Consider the following 19,557-nt stretch of genomic DNA (forward strand, 5'->3'; position numbering starts at 1 on the left):
TGAAGGTACTGCAAATCCCATCATCCATGGTCCATCCTCCCCCAAACTGCACCAGGACGTAAACCGGGTCATGAAGGTTATGTGTGCCAAGTTTGGTCGAGGTCTGTCATTTGTGGGGATCGTATTGTTATATATTATGATTATCATTTACAGTTTCATTTCTAGAATAGATAGGTTATTATTTATTATATATTATTCATATTATTATAAACTGTGGCTTCATTAATGGATAGGTTATTATTTATTATATATCATTTATATTTTTGGCGGTTTTACTTATGGCATATACAAGTTATTATTTATTATACATTATTATTATATATTATTTATATTATTATCTGGTTTCATATATGGAACATACAAGTTATTATTTATTATACTATATTTTTATTTGCGGTTTCATTTATGGAATCTAGAAGATTATTTATTATTATTTATTATTTAAATTATTACCTGGGTTGTTGTAGGTTGTAGGTTTTTTCGGGCTATATGGCCATGGTCTAGAGGCATTCTCTCCTGACGTTTCTCCTGCATCTATGGCAAGCATCCTCAGAGGTAGTGAGGTCTGTTGGAACTAGGAAAAAGGGTTTATATATCTGTGGAATGACCAGGGTGGGACAAAGGACTCTTGTCTGCTGGAGCTAGGTGCGAATGTTTCAACTGACCATCTTGATTAGCATATAATTATATAATAATAATAATAATAATAATAATAATAAACTTTATTTATACCCCGACTGAAATGAGATAAAATAGGAGCAGGACAATTACGGGGGATTCATAAAATACATAGAGCTGTGAGGCTAAACATCCCATTTGGGAGCGTGAGCTCCAGTAGCAAAAGCGTTGGGGGGTGCAAAATGTCGTGATGTGCACCTAAGCTGCAGCGGAAGAGCCAGGTTTTAAGGTTCTTTTTTAAACATTTCTAGTGAAGGGGCTTTCCTGATCTCTCAAGGTAAAAAGTTCCAAAGTTGGGGAGCCACAGAGGAGAAGGCTCTCTCCCTTGTTCCCACAAGACGGGCTTGTGAGATTGGTAGAGGTGAAAGGAGGACCTCCCCCGAAGATCGAAGGGCCCGGGTTGGTACATGGAGGGAGATAATAATACTAATATTATTAGTATTGTTATCTGCGGTTTCATTTATGGAATATATAAGACAAAAGACTCCCTCCAGACAGGAACCAGCCAGGCTTTGATACTACAAGGCCATTAAAAGTAGCCAATTGCAACATTCATGCTTGCCTCCAACAGACGAGAATTCTTTCTCCCACCCTGGACATTCGACAGATATATAAACCTCACCTGCCTAATTTCCAACAGACCTCACAAACCCTGAGGATGCCTGCCACAGATGCAGGTGAAACGCCTGGAACATGGCCAGACAGCCCAGAAAACTCACAGAAACCCAGGGATTCGGCCCATGAAAGCCTTCGACAACACATATAAGACTATTTATTATTATATATTATAAAGTATTATTTATATTATTTGTATTGTATAACATTATAATAATTATTAATTTTTATTTATTACCCACCTCTCCCGATGGCTCGAGTGCGACAAACATTAAAATATATACAATAAATTACCTAGAATAAAAACACGACAAGTATATATACAAATATATAAAATATTTATAAATAGTAAAAAATCATTATTATATAACCTTGCACCACATACAGATATAGAATTGACAAATGTATTTATTTCGTATCAAAAGCATTGCATAAATTAATATCGAATAAGTTGAGAACCACTGTTATAGATGGATAGAATTATATAGCTACCAATGGATGGACAGATTATGTATATGGATGGAGAGGATATGTAGATAGAATATAGATAGATATTGATGTGGATGGATACAGAAGCCTAGAGTCAGAAGGGACTCCCAAAGGTCATCCAGTCAACTCCCTAAAATAGATTAATGGAGAGAAATAGAAAGATTGATAGAATCCTCGAGGTGGGGGAGACCCCAAGAGCCATCCAGTCTAAGCCCTTCATCCCAGGTCAAAAGGCACCATTTGATCCCTCCTGACAGAGGCCCATTCAGCCATGGAGAAAGGAGGCAACTCCATAGGCTACAGAGTGGGAGAACTACAACTCTCTCTGTTCATTCTTTTCAAAGGGGTGGATGGATAGGCGACAGAACTGCTGCAAAAAGGATGAATAGCGGCTGTCCCAAACACAGGGGACGTAATAAAAGGCGATAAAATCAAAGGGGCCTTTGCTGATCGGACAAAGGGGCCCTTCATTGCTGCCCAAGGGATCTGCCAAGGAGGCACTGCAAAGGCCACAAAGGCCCCATTCAGAAAAACAAGGCAAGGGGTGGGGGGGCACAAAGGCATTCTGCCTTTTGTGGCGTCTTTCCACAATGACGCTTGGCCTGCCCTCTCCTTGGCTGGTATTTTTTTTAATATCCTAAATAATAAAAAAGACTCCATCTGAACCCTCCTGACAGATGGCCACCCATTATTATTATTACCATCATTACTATTCTTAAAGGAAACTCTGGCTAAAAGAGTTAGGGCCGGGCTTTAGCACAGCAGGTTAAGCACGGCTGCAATAAATCTTGCCAATCAAAGGTTGACAGTTCGAAGCCCGGGTCGAGGGTGAACACCCAACCTTCAGCCCAGCTCATGCCCACCTAGCAGAACGAAAACAGAGTAGATAAACAGGTACCACTTAAGCAGGAAAGTATTTTAATGGCACCATAAGGAAATACCAGAAAATCTGCGAACAGGGCTCTGTGACATGGAGGATGGAGCGACAGCACTCCCCCATGGAATCGAGCATAACCTCCAAGACACCAAAGATGGGAAAGCCTATATACCTCTATCTAGGTAGAGTTGTCTGTCCTGTCAGTGTATAACGGCACTGAATGTTTGCCATATAGGTGTTCTGTGATCTGCCCTGGGTTCCCTTTGGGATGAGATTTTTTTTTTGTTTATTGTAGTCATATGTTCTGTATTTTTCTGCGATATTGTTTGTTTTATTGTAACTTGTATCTTATTTTATTGTAATTTGTTGTATGGGCTTGGCCTCATGTAAGCTGCCCCGAGTCCCCGTAGGGGAGATGATGGTGGGGTATAAATGAAGATTATTATTATTATTATTATTATTATTATTATAAAGTTTATTATTATTATAAAGGAAACCTTGGCTAAAAGGAATGTGGATGATGATGATGATGATGATGATGATGATGATGATGATAATTATGGAAACCCTGGCTAAAACAAATGAGGTATTACTATCATTATCACCATCCTCATCATCGTCTTTAAAAAAAAACCTGGCTAAAAGAGTTTGATATTATTATTATTTGATACACAGCAGGATTCATACACAGTAAACAAGATCACTATGCTGGTTGTTGTATTGGATCACACATCGGACACTTCCCAAGTGTCTAGGACTGTGTGGTGTATCAGTGAGTAATGTGTGCATATCTGAGGAGGGTGGCCTTTTGCAGCTGACAGATGGTAATTTTGTCAGTGCTGATTGTTTTTAAGTGCAGGCCAAGGTCTTTAGGCACAGCACCCAATCTGCCGATCACCACTGGGACCCTCTTGACTGGCTTGTGCCAGAGTCTTTGCGGTTTGACCTTTAAATCTTTGTATTGTGTCAGCTTTTCCAGTTGCTTCTTGTCATTTCTGCTGTTGCCTGGGATTGCAACATCGACGATCCATCCTTTGTTTGGTTTCCACGATTGTGAGGCCAGGAGTCTTGCGCTACAAAACTCTTGTCAGTCTGAATTCGGAAGTCCCAGAGTAGTTTGACACATTCATTTTCTGTAACTTTTTACGGCTTGTGATCCCATCAGTTATTTGTCACAGGGAGATAGTATTTGTGGCATAAGTTCCAATGGATCATCTGAGCAATGGTGTTATGCCTCTGCTTGCAGTCCAACTGGGTGATCTTCTTGCAGTAGCTGAGGATGCGATCCATCGTTTTGCCTGCTTCCTTGTAGAGTCTACACTTGGAATCTGTTGTCAACTTTTCAGTTCTGGCTTTGATGGCATTGGTTTTAATGGCTTATTCTTGGGCTGCAAGAATCAGGCTCTCCATCTCCTTTTTGAAAGTTCCATTTGTGAGCCACATCCATGTTTTTTCCTTGTCAATTTTGCTCTCAATTTTTTCCTATTATTATTATTATGGAAACATTGGCTAAAAAGGAATATGATATTATTATTATTATTATTATTATTATTATTATTATTATTATTATTATTAGCATTAAAGGAAACCCTGTCTAAAAGAGTTATGTATTATTATAATTATTAAAAACAAAAGTGTGGCTAAAAGGAGTGTGGTGGTATTATTATTATTACTATTATGATTGCTCTTTGTCTTTCCTCTCGTGGCTTGTTCTTGGTCTTGCAGCTCTTCTGATGTCTGTGGTGGAGTCTCTATTGGCCTGTAGGGCCCGGTTTAGGTGGTTCAGTTCACCTTGAAGGGGATGGGCTTCGCAGATTCATTTTGCACGGTCTGCCAATGCTTTAATGGCTTCTTTTTTGATTTGGGTGATGGTTGGAGTTTTTATGTAGGTAAAGACAAAGATCCACCCAGAGGAAAAGTGTTCTTGCCATACATCAAGGGAACCACTGACCGCATAGGGAAGCTGATGAAGAAACACAACCTACAAACCATCTACAGATCCACTAAGAAAATGCAACCAATGCTCCGTTCAGCAAAGGACAAGACGGATCCTCTCACCTCTAAAGGAGTCTACCGTATACCATGCACTAGTGGACACGTCCACACAGGGACCACCAAATGCAGCAGCATTGCCCAGACACGAATCAAGGAACATGAAAGGCACTGCAGACTGATCCAACCAGAGAAGTCACCCTTAGCAGAGCACCTGATGAACCAACCTTGGAATATTATCAGAGAGCATAGAAATGCTGGACCACTCTGACAACTACCACCATGTAAAACTACAGAGAAGCCATTGAAATCCACTAACATGTGGACAATTTCATCAGAAAGGAGGAAACCATGAAAATTAGAACAATCTAGCTACCAGTATTTATAAACTCTAAAATTAGGACAGTAAATTAAAAACAACACTCAGAAAACAGGGAAAATCCAGACAAGAAACAATCAGGGCCAGCTAACACCTCCCAACAAAGGATTCCCTCCAGGCAGGAAGCAGCCAGGCTTTGAAGCTGCAAGGCTATTCAATGTTGATCAAGGTGGCCAAATGCAACATTCAAACTTGCCTCCAACAGACAAGAGTTCTTTCTCCCACCCTGGACATTATTCCACAGGTATATAAACCCCACTTGCCTAGTTTCCAACAGACCTCACAACCTCTGAGGATGTCTGCCACAGATGTGAGTAAAACGTCAGGAGAGAATGCTTCGGGAACATGGCCAGACAGCCCAGAAAACTCACTGCAACCCATTATTATTATTATTATTATTATTATTATTATTATTATTATTATGGAAACTTGGCTAAAAGGAGTGTGGTGATGTTGTTATTATTGGAAACCTTGGCTAAAATGAATGTATTATTATTATTATTATTATTATTATTATTATTATTACTGGAAACTCTGGCAAAAAGAATTAGGTATTAGTATTATTACAAAGGAAACAGCTAAAAGAGTAACCCCTTTGCTTTATGTTGCTTCAAGACGCACATAAATCCCAAAGCACAGAATGGTGGTGAATATTGTGTTTTGAGTGTCCTTCGCAACATGTGCTTGGGCCCCATCTCCAAGATATCTATCTATCTATCTATCTATCTATCTATATATATGTAGAAATATTGCAAATCTCCAAGTATTTCGGAGAAGACAGGGTCAACCAAACAGCCATTGAAACAGCCATAGAGGTAAACCTGAAGGGATGTTTTTATTAGGAATGTTTCAGGGCTGGGAATCACCTTCCCCTTGTGTTTGTGTTAACTGAAAGGCAAAAATATATACTGGAGGTATGGCCGGCAGGCAGGAAAGGGGGAATCCCACGCCGTCTTCTTCCAAGACATCATATTCGATCGTCCACAGCAAAAAGGGAGATCCATATGCAGCAGAGAAAGACTCTTTCCTTTTTGGTGCTCCTTGAGGCTCAGGCACAAGGAGCGTATTGCAAGGCCAGGCGGTCAAAGTCGTTCTCCTTGGAAAGAATAAAAGACACATATATTATAATATTAACATATAATAAAATAATATAACATATATTAATATATCATATTACACGATATGTGATATAATAGAACAATACAACATATATTAATCTATACACATAATAAAAGTTAAAATCTGTACTGTATGTGTATATGTGGCTGAAGTGTCCACCTCCACAGAAAAGCTCCTGCCTCCACAAACAACTATAGTTCCCACTGCTCAGGAGACACCAATGACCCTCCCTCCAATGACATTGCAGGTTACAATGAGCACCATGAACATGTATAAGAGCCCTGCCAATGTCCTTCATCAACACCATACTGCCCACCACTCAAGTGACAGCTTTCATACGGGGACAGTTTTATCCTTGATTTTATGTGTTTCCTCCACCACAAACATCCCAGTGTTCCTTACTCTCTCCATGGTTGTGGAATTTGTATGACCCCGCCCACTGATCAGCAACTGGACATTTTGGTTTGGAGAGAATTCACCATAATTCTATAAATTCACCATGATTTATAGGAGTTGTGGGTATTGGGATGAATAGTTTACCTGCAATCTAAGAGCACTCTGAACTTATTTACTTATTATTTATTTATTTAAAGCATTTATATTCTGCCTTTCTCACCCCGAAGGGGACTCAACATATATACGGTAAACATTCAATGACAAAACATAAAAGAAACTATAAATATACACAAACACTAAAATCAGTTATATCCACTTTAAAATCAATTGTTTAAAACCACCTCAAATCACCCATATTGGATCCGGTCAGCAGGGTAGAGTTTCCTATTGTTGCCTTACTGCACTACCGCAAAGGCTTGGTCCCACAGCTAAGTTTTTACCATCTTTCTGAAGGACAGGAGGAAGGGGGCTGATCCAATCTCACCAGGGAGGGAGTTCCATAGCCGGGGGGCAATCACTGAGAAGGCCCTCTCTCTCGTCCCTGCCAATCGAATCTATGACGGTGACGGGACCAAGAGCAGCACTTCCCTGGGAGATCTCCGCGGTGCTTCATAGAGAGAGATGAGTTTGGACAGGTAAACTGGGCCAGGGCCATTTAGGGCTTTATAGGCCAAAGCCAGCACTTTGAATTGTGCTCATAGCGAACTGAGAACCAGTGGAGCTAACACAACATGGGAGCTGTGCGCTCCCTTTATGCCATCCCAGTTATTAGCCTGGCTGTCTCTTGGACTATTTGAAGATTCCGAATAGTCTTCAAAGGCAACCCCATGTAGAGCGCATTGCAGTAGTCTATCCTGGATGTAACAAAAGCATGGCTCACCATGGCGAAGTCTGAACTCCAAGTTGAACACCACTAACCATGGATCTGGAACTAACTTGGCACACAGAACCCCCATGGCCTCTTTGGAGGGATTTGTAGGACTTGTAGTTCACTTACTTCCAGAGTGCATTATGAACTCAAGCTAGTATAATATAAAAGTCAAAGTATTTGTGTATGTTGGTTTGTACATGCTTTGCTTGTTGCATATTCCCTTCCATGGACTGTTTGCTGATTTAGGCATTTCAATCAAATACATATCATATTCTATCAATTGTCCCGATGAGTGGCCTTAATTTTGGGTCCCCAAATTGGGAGGGAAAGGGGAAGAGAAGGCTCCCTTACCTTGGCCTGGTACTCCTTGACGAAGGGGTGGTTTCGATGGGCATCTTTCAGTTGTGACAAGTAGCGGTTGGTGACCTGGAGGGAGGAATTAAGGGGTTTAAGGGGGTCAGAACCACCTCAAAAAGGAGTTAGAGGAAGGAGCTATCTATCCATCTATAATAAGGCAGTTCTATGGCCAAGAACAGGACTCACCTCGGGGGGTTTCCCCAGGTGCTGGGAGAGAACCACAAAGTTGATCAGGGTCTCAGGGTGGCTGCTGTCCTGAAAGAAAAGCCAAGGGAGAAATAATAATAATAATAATAATAATAATAATAATAATAATAATAACACCGTTGCTCAGATGATTCACTGGAACTTGTGCCACAAATACCATCTGCCTGCAACAAAGAACTGGTGGGATCACAAGCTGGAAAAAGTTACAGAAAATGAACACGTCAAGCTACTCCGGGACTTCCGGATTCAGACAGACAGAGTTTTGGAGCATAATACTCCTGACCCCACAATCGTGTTAAAAAACAAAGTATGGATTGTCGATGTTGCAATCCCAGGTGACAGCTGGATTGCAGAGAAACAACTGGAAAAGCTGACACGATATGAGGATTTAAAGATCGAACTGCAAAGACTCTGGTGCAAGCCAGTCAAGGTGGTCCCAGTGGTGATCGGTACACTGGGTTCAGTACCTAAAGACCTTGGCCTGCACTTGAACACAATCGGAGCTGACAAGATTACCATCTGCCAGCTGCAAAAGGCCACCTTACTGGGATCTGTACGCATAATTCGCCGATGCATCACACAGTCCTAGACACTTGGGAAGTGTCCGACGTGTGATCCAATACAACAGCCAGCAGAATGTCTGCTGTGGACTCATCTTGTGGTGTTTCTAATAATAATAATAATAATAATAATAATACATTATTACATATTATATATTACATATAATAATATCTTGACAATCCTGTCTTTAAAATGCTCCTATTCAAAAAGCCTTTCTAAATCAATCAATGTCTTTGCCAGCTCATGGAAGAGACCTTAAAGGCTTTCTGCCAGGTGGGGAGACACAATCTAATCCCTTTTGACAGATGGCCATCCATCCTCATAGACATCAGCAGGTTCGTGTAGAAATTGAAGAATAATAGATTCCCAAAAGCCATCCAGTTCAACCTCCTTCTGCCAGCCAGGAAGGCACCATCCATGCCCTCCCAACAGATGGCCATCCAGCCTCATAGATATGAGCAGGTTCATATAGAAATAGTGCTTTAGAATCAGAGATTCCTAGAGTTGGAAGAGACTCCATCTAGTCCAAAACCTTGCCATCTGGGAAGACACAATCAAAGCACTTGCGACAGATGGCCAGGCAGCCTCGTCTTCAAATCATCCAAAGGAAGAGACTCCAATGGATTCCCAGGCAGCATAGTCCACTGCCCAAAAACACAACAGGTGGAATCTCTTTTCTTGAGGTTTTGAATTGATACCTCCATTTTATCTTTACTTCATAAGGGGCACCCAAAGGCCATCCAGTCCAACCCCCCTTCTGCCAGGCAGGCAGACATAATCCAAGCTCTCCCAACAGATGGCCACCCAGCCTCATGGAGAAAAGGGCAAGAGAATCACAGACCCCTAGAGCCAGGAGCCCACCTTGTCCAGGGCTTCTTGGAGCACCCCTTCGGCCTCATCCCACTTGCCCTGGGCCATGTAGCAGGCGGCTTGGCCGTTCAACAGCAAAAGAGTGGGCGACCACTTCTCGGACATCTCCTGGAAGATGTAGTAGGCGTCCTGCAGCTTCTCTCCACCCTGGAAGCGAGAGCAGAAAAGGCAGGGATGGAATCTGAAGACAACCAATGCTTCAGATCCTACAAGTCCAACTGTCTCCAGCCAGGAAGAGATTTGTTTAAAACAGAAAACAGTCACCATTTCTCCCCCAATGCCCCTTAGGCAAGGTCACAATGAAGGCACAAAGGAAGGGAATTCAAACAGTCCCGCTTCCCCTTTTTTGCCATCAAGACTGTATAACTTACCATAGCAAGGTTGACCCATGCAGTAGCTAGCTGGGTCAAGGTGGCATCTTCATCTTGTTCCTGCATCTTCTTTAGCTCCTTCCTAAAAATGGAGCAAGAAAGGGAGGAATTTGAAAATGATGATAAAATAATGAATTAAAAAATACATAACAATAAGAAGGAGGAGGAGGAGCCCTCTGTGGCACAATGGGTTAAAACCCTGTGATAGCAGGACTGGTCAACCAACAGGTCAGCAGTTCGAATCGGGGAAAAGGGTAAGCTTCTGTCTTTCAAGCTCTAGCTTCTCATGCAGGGACAAGAGAGAAGACTACCATAGGATGGGAAAATGTCAATCATCTGGGCATCCCCTGGGCAATGTCCTTGCAGACGGCCCATTCTCTCACACCAGAAGCGACATGCAGTTTCTCAAGTTGCTTCGGACATTAATAATAATAATAATAATAATAATAACAATAACAATAACAATAATACCTTATTTATAGACAACCTTATCTCCCCAAGGGTGGTTTCCAACACATTTTTTAAAATTATGTCAGAAGCAAGTCACTTCTGGTGTGAGAAAATCAGCCGTCTGCAAGGACATTGCCCAGGGACACCCGGATGTGTTACAATCCTGTGGAAGGCTTCTCTCATGTCCCCACATGGGGAGCTGGGGCTGACAGGCGGGAGCTCACCCCATCTCATGGATTCGAACCGCCGACCTTCAGGTCAGCAGTTCAGCCGGCACAAGGATTTAACCCATTGCACCACCCTCCAACACATATGGCAAGCATTCAATGGCAACAAAGAAACCTATCAACAAATTACATCAAAACGAGATACATCAAACAATATAAAACAGCCTAATTGTAAACTTAATACCAAATAAGAATATACAAAAAAATCAAACCAACAATCCTAGCAGACATAATCACATCATGTAAATTTACACAAAATCAAACAACTGGGCCCATATTAAGCGGTAGAATGGCACCTAATTTTACCACAAAAAACTGGGAAAATGGATTGACTTGAATATAAGCCGAGAGTGGGAAATGCAGCAGCTACTGGTAAATTTCAAAATAAAAATAGATACCAATAAAATTATATTAATTTAGGCATCAGTAGGTTAAATGTTTTTGAATATTTACATAAAACTGTAATTCAAGATAAGACTGTCCAACTCTGATTAAACCATTATTCTAACCTTCTTCAATGTAAATATGCTTACATATCCTCCAATAATAATAAATAGAGTAAAATAATAATAATAGAGTAAAATAATGGAATGTAATAATAACAGTAATAATAAAGTAAAATAATAAATGTCATAATAATAATACAGTAAAATAATAAATGTAACAATAACAATAATAAATAGATTAAAATAATAAATGTCATAATAACAATAATAAAATAATAAATGTAATAATAATAATAACAACAACAAAGTAAAATAATAAATAACCTTGACTCGAATATAAGCCGGGGGAAACTTTTTCAGCCTAAAAAAAGGACTGAAAAACTAGGCTTATACTCAAGTATATACAGTACATTATAACTGTATTCTCAATTCACTTTAATATATATTATTTCTTTATAATATATTATATAATAATATATATAATAACAATATATTATTATTTCTATTATAATTTATACCGCCTTTTTCGCTTCAAAAAGTGTCTTCCAGTACAATGGATGCAAATGCAATTTACAATCCAAAAAACATATGCGAGTCAAAACAGAATTAAGTATTAATGGACATAAAAATAGTTAAAACCCTGAGGACCCATTCCTAGCCAAAACCACAGCATCCCCTGACTCGATCTTTGAAAAAACTTCCTTCTTTAAAAGCCTGCCTGAATAAAAGGTTTAGCCTGCCGCTGGAAGGACAGCAAAACGTCTTGCATCGTAAGTTTGAAAGAAGTTGCTATTTCCTCCCAAAAGGAAAGGATCTGAATGAGTTCAGGAAAGTACTACTCCTGGGGAAGGAAGGCACCAAAAGGGATAGAGGCACCTACCTAGCCAAATCCAGACGATCCAGTTTCAGCAGGACCTGGATGGTCATCGCCATGCTGGAAAGAAGGAGAAAAAAAAGAAGGGATGAGAAGAAAGGCTGGCTCTCAATACGGAAATCATCTATACACATAATCAAAGTGTAAATGTGTGTGTGTGTGGCTGGGATGTCCACTTACACAGACAAGATCCTGCCTCCACAAACAACTATTGCTCTCACTACTCAGAAGACACTAATGTCCCTCCCTCCAATGACATTGCAGGCAAGAACCCTGCCAACGTCCTCTACAAACAAGGCTTTAATACCAGGACAATTTCATCCTAGATTTTATGTTTCCTGTACCACAGACATCCCAGTGTTTCTTACTCTCTCCATTGGTGTGGAATTTGCATGACCCCATCCACTGCCTCTCACTTAACCCTTTCCTATTCTTTTCAATACAAAGGTATTGATCAGCAACTGAACATACTAGAGAGGACTGGGAGGAATTCACCATGATTTACAGGAGTTGTAGTTACTGGGATGTATAGTTCACCTGCAATCTATGAGAACTCTGAACTCCAGCAACGATAGACCTGGATCAAACTTGGCACACAGAACTCCCATGACCAACAAAAAATACTGGAGGTCTTTGGGGAAAATTCACCTTGATTTGGGAGACTTGTAATTCACCTACATCCAGAGAGCACTATGAACACCATCACCAATGGATCTGATATGCAGAAATTTGATTACTTGGGGGGGGGGGGGGGGGAGATATTAAATATTAACTAGGTATTTTTGATTACAAAAGTGTGAGTCAAGCACTCAAATAGTAGGCTGAAACCTGTTGGAGTTATTAGGCCAAAGCTAGCCACACACATTTTTCACTTTTAACATGTGTATAGATAAGATATAGATTATAATCTTTACATTTACATTTTATTAATATTCATTTTAATCTATGTCTTTTAATGTATCTATTTGATGGTCCTTTGCCAATGTACTCCCCCTGCTTTCAACTTGTAACTTCATCCCATTTTAATAAACCTTTATAGTGTTTTAATTTATCTTAGTTAACTATTACAAGAGCTTTAGGATAGTGATTTGTGTTTACCTGTTTGTGTATTGTTGTCTTTCATTGTTGATATGGTCAGTGGACCAATCAATAAACAAATCTATCTATCCTTTGTGTGGTCTATGTATTTTAACTACGCTGTACCCCACCTCAAGATGCGTAACAAATAAAATGTATCTGCATTATGATTTCTGGGGGAAACATGATTTTTCTAAGAATTTGCTAGTCTTCCAGTGTAATTTCATGATATGTTTCCTCCAGAAGTTGTCCTGGGGCAGGGGGACTATCACATGGACATTGGCTTGAAGGATTGAGTCCCTGAGATAAACAGAAATGTTGTTGTTGTTATTTTGATTATTAAGGATATATGCCCATGTTAATGTACTCACCACTCAAGGGTTTCTCCTTGGTGCAAGGCCCGAAGTGCGGCGTCCAGATTCTGGTCATGGAAATAGACAGAGGCTGCCATCAGCAGGAAAGTCGTGTTGGTGATATCCACACTTTTGGCCATTTTCTTGTCCAGCTCTGCCACAATGGCATCCCTGAGAGGGCAAGGGTCACAAGGGCAAATGTCAGATGGCCTCAAGGGACATTCTGACTGAGTGGTATTTGACATTGCACAAAGCAGAAACAGATCAAAGGGTTTCCCATTCAAGCGGGATGGCCATCTGTCAGGAGGGATCTGATGGTGTCTTACTGTCTGGCAAAAGGAGTTGGACTGGAAAGCCCTGGGGGTCATTTCCAACTCTAAAGGTTCTGATATACCTATCAAACAAATATCTCAATCAGATGAATGGCCATCTGTCAGGAGAGATCAATGGTGTCTTTTTGCCTGGCAGAACAAGGGTTGGATTGGATGTCCCTTGGAGTCTCACCCAACTCTCTCAACCAGATCTATGGCTGAATGTCCATCTGTCAGGAGGGGATTGGACCGGATGGCTCTTGGGGACCTCTTTCAATTGTATTTTTTATGATATAGCTATCAGAGATACATATACATAGTATATCTCAATCATATCTACTGTCATTATCTATGGCTGAATGGCCATCTGTTGGGAGGGCTTAAAGTGTGTTTTTCTCCCTGGCAGAATAAGAATTAGATTGGATGGCCCTCGGGGGCCTCTTCCAACTGTATAACTATTATTCACACACACACACACACATATATATATATGTCATTATCTATGGCTGGATGGCCATCTGCCAGGAGGGCTTGGATGGTGCCCTCCTGCCTGACAAAAAACGGATTTGGACTGGAGCTCCCCTTGAGGTCCCTGAGAATCTACTGAAAAAGAATGGAAGAGAACTGATTCTTTTAAACAGCTAGATATTATTATAAATATTTGAATAGAGGCAACTCTTGGAAACATACAATAGCAGTTCAACACATCCTTTTCCTCACAGGCTGGGCCACAAAAGGAAATCTAGTCTGACCTTTCCAGAATCCAAAGAGGAAGTGGAAGGAATGCAGAGTGACATCACTTCAACACTGGCCTCACCTTTTGCTCTCATTGGAGAGGTATTCCGCAAACATCCGTACAGCCTGGAGTTCGGGGCAGGAGCTTGGCTTGATTTCGTCCAGCACCACCCCATATTTCCGCTGGAAGAGAACAGAGGGCCCATCATCCACAGATCATGGAAGCATAAAATCGCATACAGGAAAAGCACAATCAAATCACCCTCAAAAGATGGCCATCCAGCCTCTGTTTAAAAGCCTCCAAAGGAGGAGGTTCCATCGGACTTTTTCCTCATGGATTGTTGTCAGAAACCTGACAACTATATAAATCATTAGAATTATTAAAATGCTACATAAATCAATGGCGAAATGCATCCTTAAAATATTGCATAAAATACTGCATGAATTGGCAAATTAGTATATTATAGTAATTATTATATTATATTATTATATAGAATCATAGAGTCAAAGAGTTGGAAGAGACCTCATGGGCCATCCAGTCCAACCCCCTGCCAAGAAGCAGGAATATTGCATTCAAATCACCCTTGACAGATGGCCATCCAGCCTCTGTTTAAAAGCTTCCAAAGAAGGAGCCTCCACCACATATCATTATTACATGTTATTACTATATAATACTATATAATACATATATCATTACATATTAATACTATATAACAGATAACAATACAGATAATATATTGTTTTATATAGCGTTTCTATATACTATAGGATATATATATCCTTACATTATTACTAAATACTGCTACATAATACATATGATTACATACTACTATATATTAGATATAGATAATATATCATTATAATATAGTATTACTATATATCTTATAGAATATGTATACAATTATTATAATTTATTACTATAAAATATCTTCGGTAATATATCATTATATATTATTACTATATAATCTATAAACATATACATAATAAAAGTGAAAAATGTGTGTGTGTATGTGGCGGAGGTGTCCACTTACACAAACAGCCTCCAGCCTCCACAAACAGGCTATAGTTCCAAGCGCTGAATCCAAGCAAGACAGAGGCATTTCTGGTCAGTCGCAGGGTCGATCAGGTTATTGGGCTTCAACCTGTGCTGGATGGGGTCATACTCCTCTGAAGGCGCAGGTGCATACTCTGAGGGTACTCCTGGATTCAGCGCTGGCCCAGGTGTCGGCGGTGGCCAGGAGGGCTTTTCCACAGTTAAAACCCGTGCACCAGCTGCGCCCATACCTTGAAAAGCCTCATCTGGCCATGGTAGTACGTGCCTTAGTTACATCCAGATTAGATTACTGTAACACACTCTACATGGGGCTGCTCCAGAAGAGTGTTCGGAAACTACAACTGGTCCAAAGGTCAGTGGCTAGACTTCTTATGGGAGTGGGATATAGAGAAAGAACTGCTTCACTCCTGAAGCAACTACACTGACTCCCAGTTTGTTTCCGGGTGCAATTCAAGGTGCTGGCTTTAGTCTATAAAGCCCTAAATTGTTTGAGCCCAGCCTACTTGAGGAACCACATTTCCTCCTACAGGCCCACATGAGCCCTGAGATCATCAGAAGAGGCCATTCTCTCAGTCCCACCACCGTCACATGCTCTTAGTGGGAACGAGAGAGAGGGTCTTCTCAGTGGTGGCCCAGTGGCTTTAGAACTTCCTTCCAAAAAAGGTGCAATTAGCCCCTTCTCTATTGCCCTTTCACAAGTTAAAACCTTTCTGTGGACTCAAGCCTTTCCCGATAACCTATAATAGGCAATGACCAGGCAGCTATTGGTAAGGAACAGCACTGATGAATATCTTTTTCTTGGCAATATTTACACAGCCTAAAAAAGCAGAGCTTCTAGGACCTTTAGTACAATGTTTTTATGGATAACCTCAGCGGCTTGAGGTCTAAGGAATTTTAATGGTATATGTTGTATTTATTAAGCTTGTTTTATATGGGCTATGTAATGTGTTATTTGTATTGTCGAAGGCTTTCAAGGCCGGAATAACTGGGTTGTTGTGTGTTTTCCGGGCTGCATAGCCATGTTCCAGGGACATTCTTTCCTGACGTTTTGCCTGCATCTATGGGGTTTATATATCTGTGGAATGTCCAGGGTGGGAGAATGAATTCTTGTCTGTTTGAGGTAGGTATGAATGTAGCCACTGGCTACCTTGATTAGCATTTAATGGCCTAGCAGTTTCAAGGCCAGCTGCGCCCGTACCTTGGGAAGTCTGACTTGGTCACGGTGGTCCACGCTCTTGTTACATCCCGAATAGATTACTGCATAGCACTCTACGTGGGGTTGCCTTTGAAGACTGTTTGGAAGCTTCAAATGGTCCAAAGAACGGCAGACAGGTTACTAATAGGAGCTAACAGGAGCAGTGCTCAGAGAACACACTATATCTCTGTTGCGTCAGCTCCACTGGCTGCCAATTTGCTACCAAGCACAATTCAAAGTGCTGGCTTTAGCCTATAAAGCCCTAAATGATTCCGGCCCAGGTTACATGTCCGAACGTATCTACTCCTATGAACCATCTAGGAGCTTAATATCATCTGGGGAGGCCCTGCTCTCGGTCCCGCCTGCCTCACAAGTGCGATTAGCAGAGACGAAGGACAGGGCCTTCTCAGAGGTGGCTCCCTGGCTATGGAACTCTCTCCCCAGGGATATTAGATCGGCCCCCTCTGAAAAAAAAAGTAAAGACCTGGCTCTTTCAGCAAGCTTTTGAGAATGCAGCGGAACAGATAACATGGAACTATGAATGATGAACATGGAATGGCAGATGATGTTACTGGATGTTTTTAACAAGATGACACCAATGATTTAACGGTTTTTATTTATGTTTTATATTGTAATGTTGATTGTTTTAAATGACACTTTTATGAATGCCTGACATCAAACTGTGCCTATCTGTAACCCGCCTTGAGTTGCCATATGGCTGAGAAAAGGAGGGGGGTATAAACACCATAAGTAAATAAATAAATAAGGTCTGCCTGGGGGAATCCTGAGCTAATCCTCCCAACAAAGGATTCCCCTGGGCAGTAAGAATCCAGACTTTGAAAACTACTAGACCATCAAATGCTAATCAAGGTGGCCATTTGTAACATTCACACCTACCTCAAACAGACAAGAGTTCTTTCTCCCACCCTGGACATTCCCCATTTTTCTAGTTTCCAACAAACCTCACAACCTCTAAGGATGCCTGCCATAGATGCAGGCAAAACGTCAGGAGAGAATGCTTCTGGAACATAGCAGGACAGCCCGGAAAATACACAACAACTGAATGTGTTATTTGTGTGTCTGTTTTATTTGGGGTGAGGATGTTGTGTTTTTTGTGACATGTAATTTCTGTTGTTTTAACCATTCATTTATTTTTACCCCGCGAACAGCGGGATAAAAATAAATAAATGAATAAATAAATAATATTACTACTGCATAATATGTTTTACAATAATATAAATACAAAAATAACAATATAATAATATAATAACCAAAAAACCCACTATATGGTTCAGATATGTGGATGACACCTTCACCATTTGGAGCCATGGAGAAGAAGAACTCAACAGGTTCCTGGACCATCTTAACAGCATCCACCCAAAAATCCAATTCACAATGGAAAAAGAAAATGAAGGAAGACTGCCTTTTCTAGATGTCCTAGTTATCCGCAAACCAGATCAACAATTGGGTCACACTGTCTACAGAAAACCCCCACACACAGATAGATATCTACATAAAAACTCCAACCATCACTCAAGTCAAAAAAGAAGCACAATTAAAGCCTTGGCAGACCGTGCAAAAAGAATCTGTGAACCCCACCTCCTCCAAGATGAACTGAACCACCTCAACTGGGCTCTCCAGGCCAATGGATATTCCACCTCAGACATCAGAAGAGCTGCAAGACCAAGAATGAGCCACGAGAGTAAAGATGAAGATCCACCCAGAGGAAAAGTGTTCCTGCCATACATCAAGGGAACCACTGACCGCATAGGGAAGCTGATGAGGAAACACAACATACAAACCACTTACAGACCCACCAAGAAAATCCAACAAATGCTACGTTCAGCAAAGGACAAGAGGGATCCTCTCACCTCTGCAGGAGTCTACCGTATACCACGCAGCTGTGGACAAGTCTACATAGGGACCACCAAACGCAGCGCCCAGACACGCATCAAGGAACATGAAAGGCACTGCAGACTACTTCAACCAGAGAAGTCAGCCATAGCAGAGCACCTGATGAACCAGCCTGGATACAGCATATTATTTGAGAACACAGAAATGCTGGACCACTCTAACAACCACCATGTCAGGCTACACAGAGAAGCCACTGAAATCCACAAGCATGTGGACAATTTCAACAGAAAGGAGGAAACCATGAAAATGAACAAAATCTGGCTACCAGTATTAAAAAACTCTAAAATTAAAACAGCAAAACAGCAGAGGGAAAACAATCAGGGACATCCAAGCATCTCTCAACAAAAGATTTTCCCAGGCTCAGGCAGGCCTTCAAATGCTAATGAAGGTGGTCAGTTGAAACATTCACACCTAGCTCCAGCAGAGAAGAGCTCTTTGCCCCACCCCAGCCATTCCACAGATATATAAACCCATTTTCCTAATTCCAACAGACCTCACTACCTCTGAGGATGTTTGCCATAGATGCAGGCGAAACGTCAGGAGAAATGCCTCTAGAACATGGCCCTATAGCCCGAAAAAACCCACAAGAACCTAACAATATAATATCTCGACCTCACCTGAGCAATATAGGCGCGGAACAGGAAAACGTCTCTCTCGATTTCTTTCTCAGGGCTGGATGCCTGAGGAGAGAAGAAAGGGAGACATATTATCACTCTAGTGAATACATTTCGAAAAAGGCGGCCGAGGGACAGAATTCATTGCAGGCCCCAATCCGCTCAGTGAGGCCTCGTCGCTTTTGGAACCGCTCCTCCTCGCAGAAAAGACGCCTCACCTTCACGCGCTGCGCCTCATTAATGGCGGCCTGCGAGGCCCCGATGTAGAAGTTGTTCCGGACGTCGAAGAGCTCGTCGGCTTCGCCCGCAGCGCCGCTTGCCCCCGTCGTCGCCATCTTGGCCCGGCTTTCCCTTCAGAAGGTTTGACACGTCTCCACTTCCGACTTCCCTCGCCGGCGATTGGCCGTCGCGCTGTCATTCACTCGCTGTGCCCCGCCCCTTCTCCCGTTTGACCAATCAAGGCAAGGAAAAGGGCTGACGCTAGAGAGTGTGAACATAGAGAAAGGAAAAGTTTAGAGTGACAAG

The 19,557-nt window shown here is 41.4% G+C and overlaps 1 protein-coding gene across 1 annotated transcript; it reads right to left on the reverse strand.

The window, feature by feature from the left end:
- Positions 1–5,846: 5,846 nt before the first annotated feature.
- COPE (COPI coat complex subunit epsilon) lies at positions 5,847–19,412 on the reverse strand. Its single transcript, XM_060785088.2, has 10 exons — positions 19,251–19,412; positions 19,036–19,098; positions 14,338–14,438; positions 13,228–13,380; positions 11,786–11,839; positions 9,783–9,864; positions 9,403–9,558; positions 7,960–8,028; positions 7,768–7,842; positions 5,847–6,126 (listed from the first exon to the last, which is right to left on the reverse strand). The coding sequence occupies exons 1-10, from the start codon at positions 19,365–19,367 to the stop codon at positions 6,079–6,081; spliced, it is 918 nt and encodes a 305-aa protein (XP_060641071.2). The 5' UTR covers positions 19,368–19,412; the 3' UTR covers positions 5,847–6,078.
- Between the last annotated feature and the right edge of the window lie 145 nt (positions 19,413–19,557).

This window comes from Anolis sagrei, chromosome X (genome assembly GCF_037176765.1).
Source record: "Anolis sagrei isolate rAnoSag1 chromosome X, rAnoSag1.mat, whole genome shotgun sequence".
NCBI classification, from domain to species: domain Eukaryota; kingdom Metazoa; phylum Chordata; class Lepidosauria; order Squamata; family Dactyloidae; genus Anolis; species Anolis sagrei.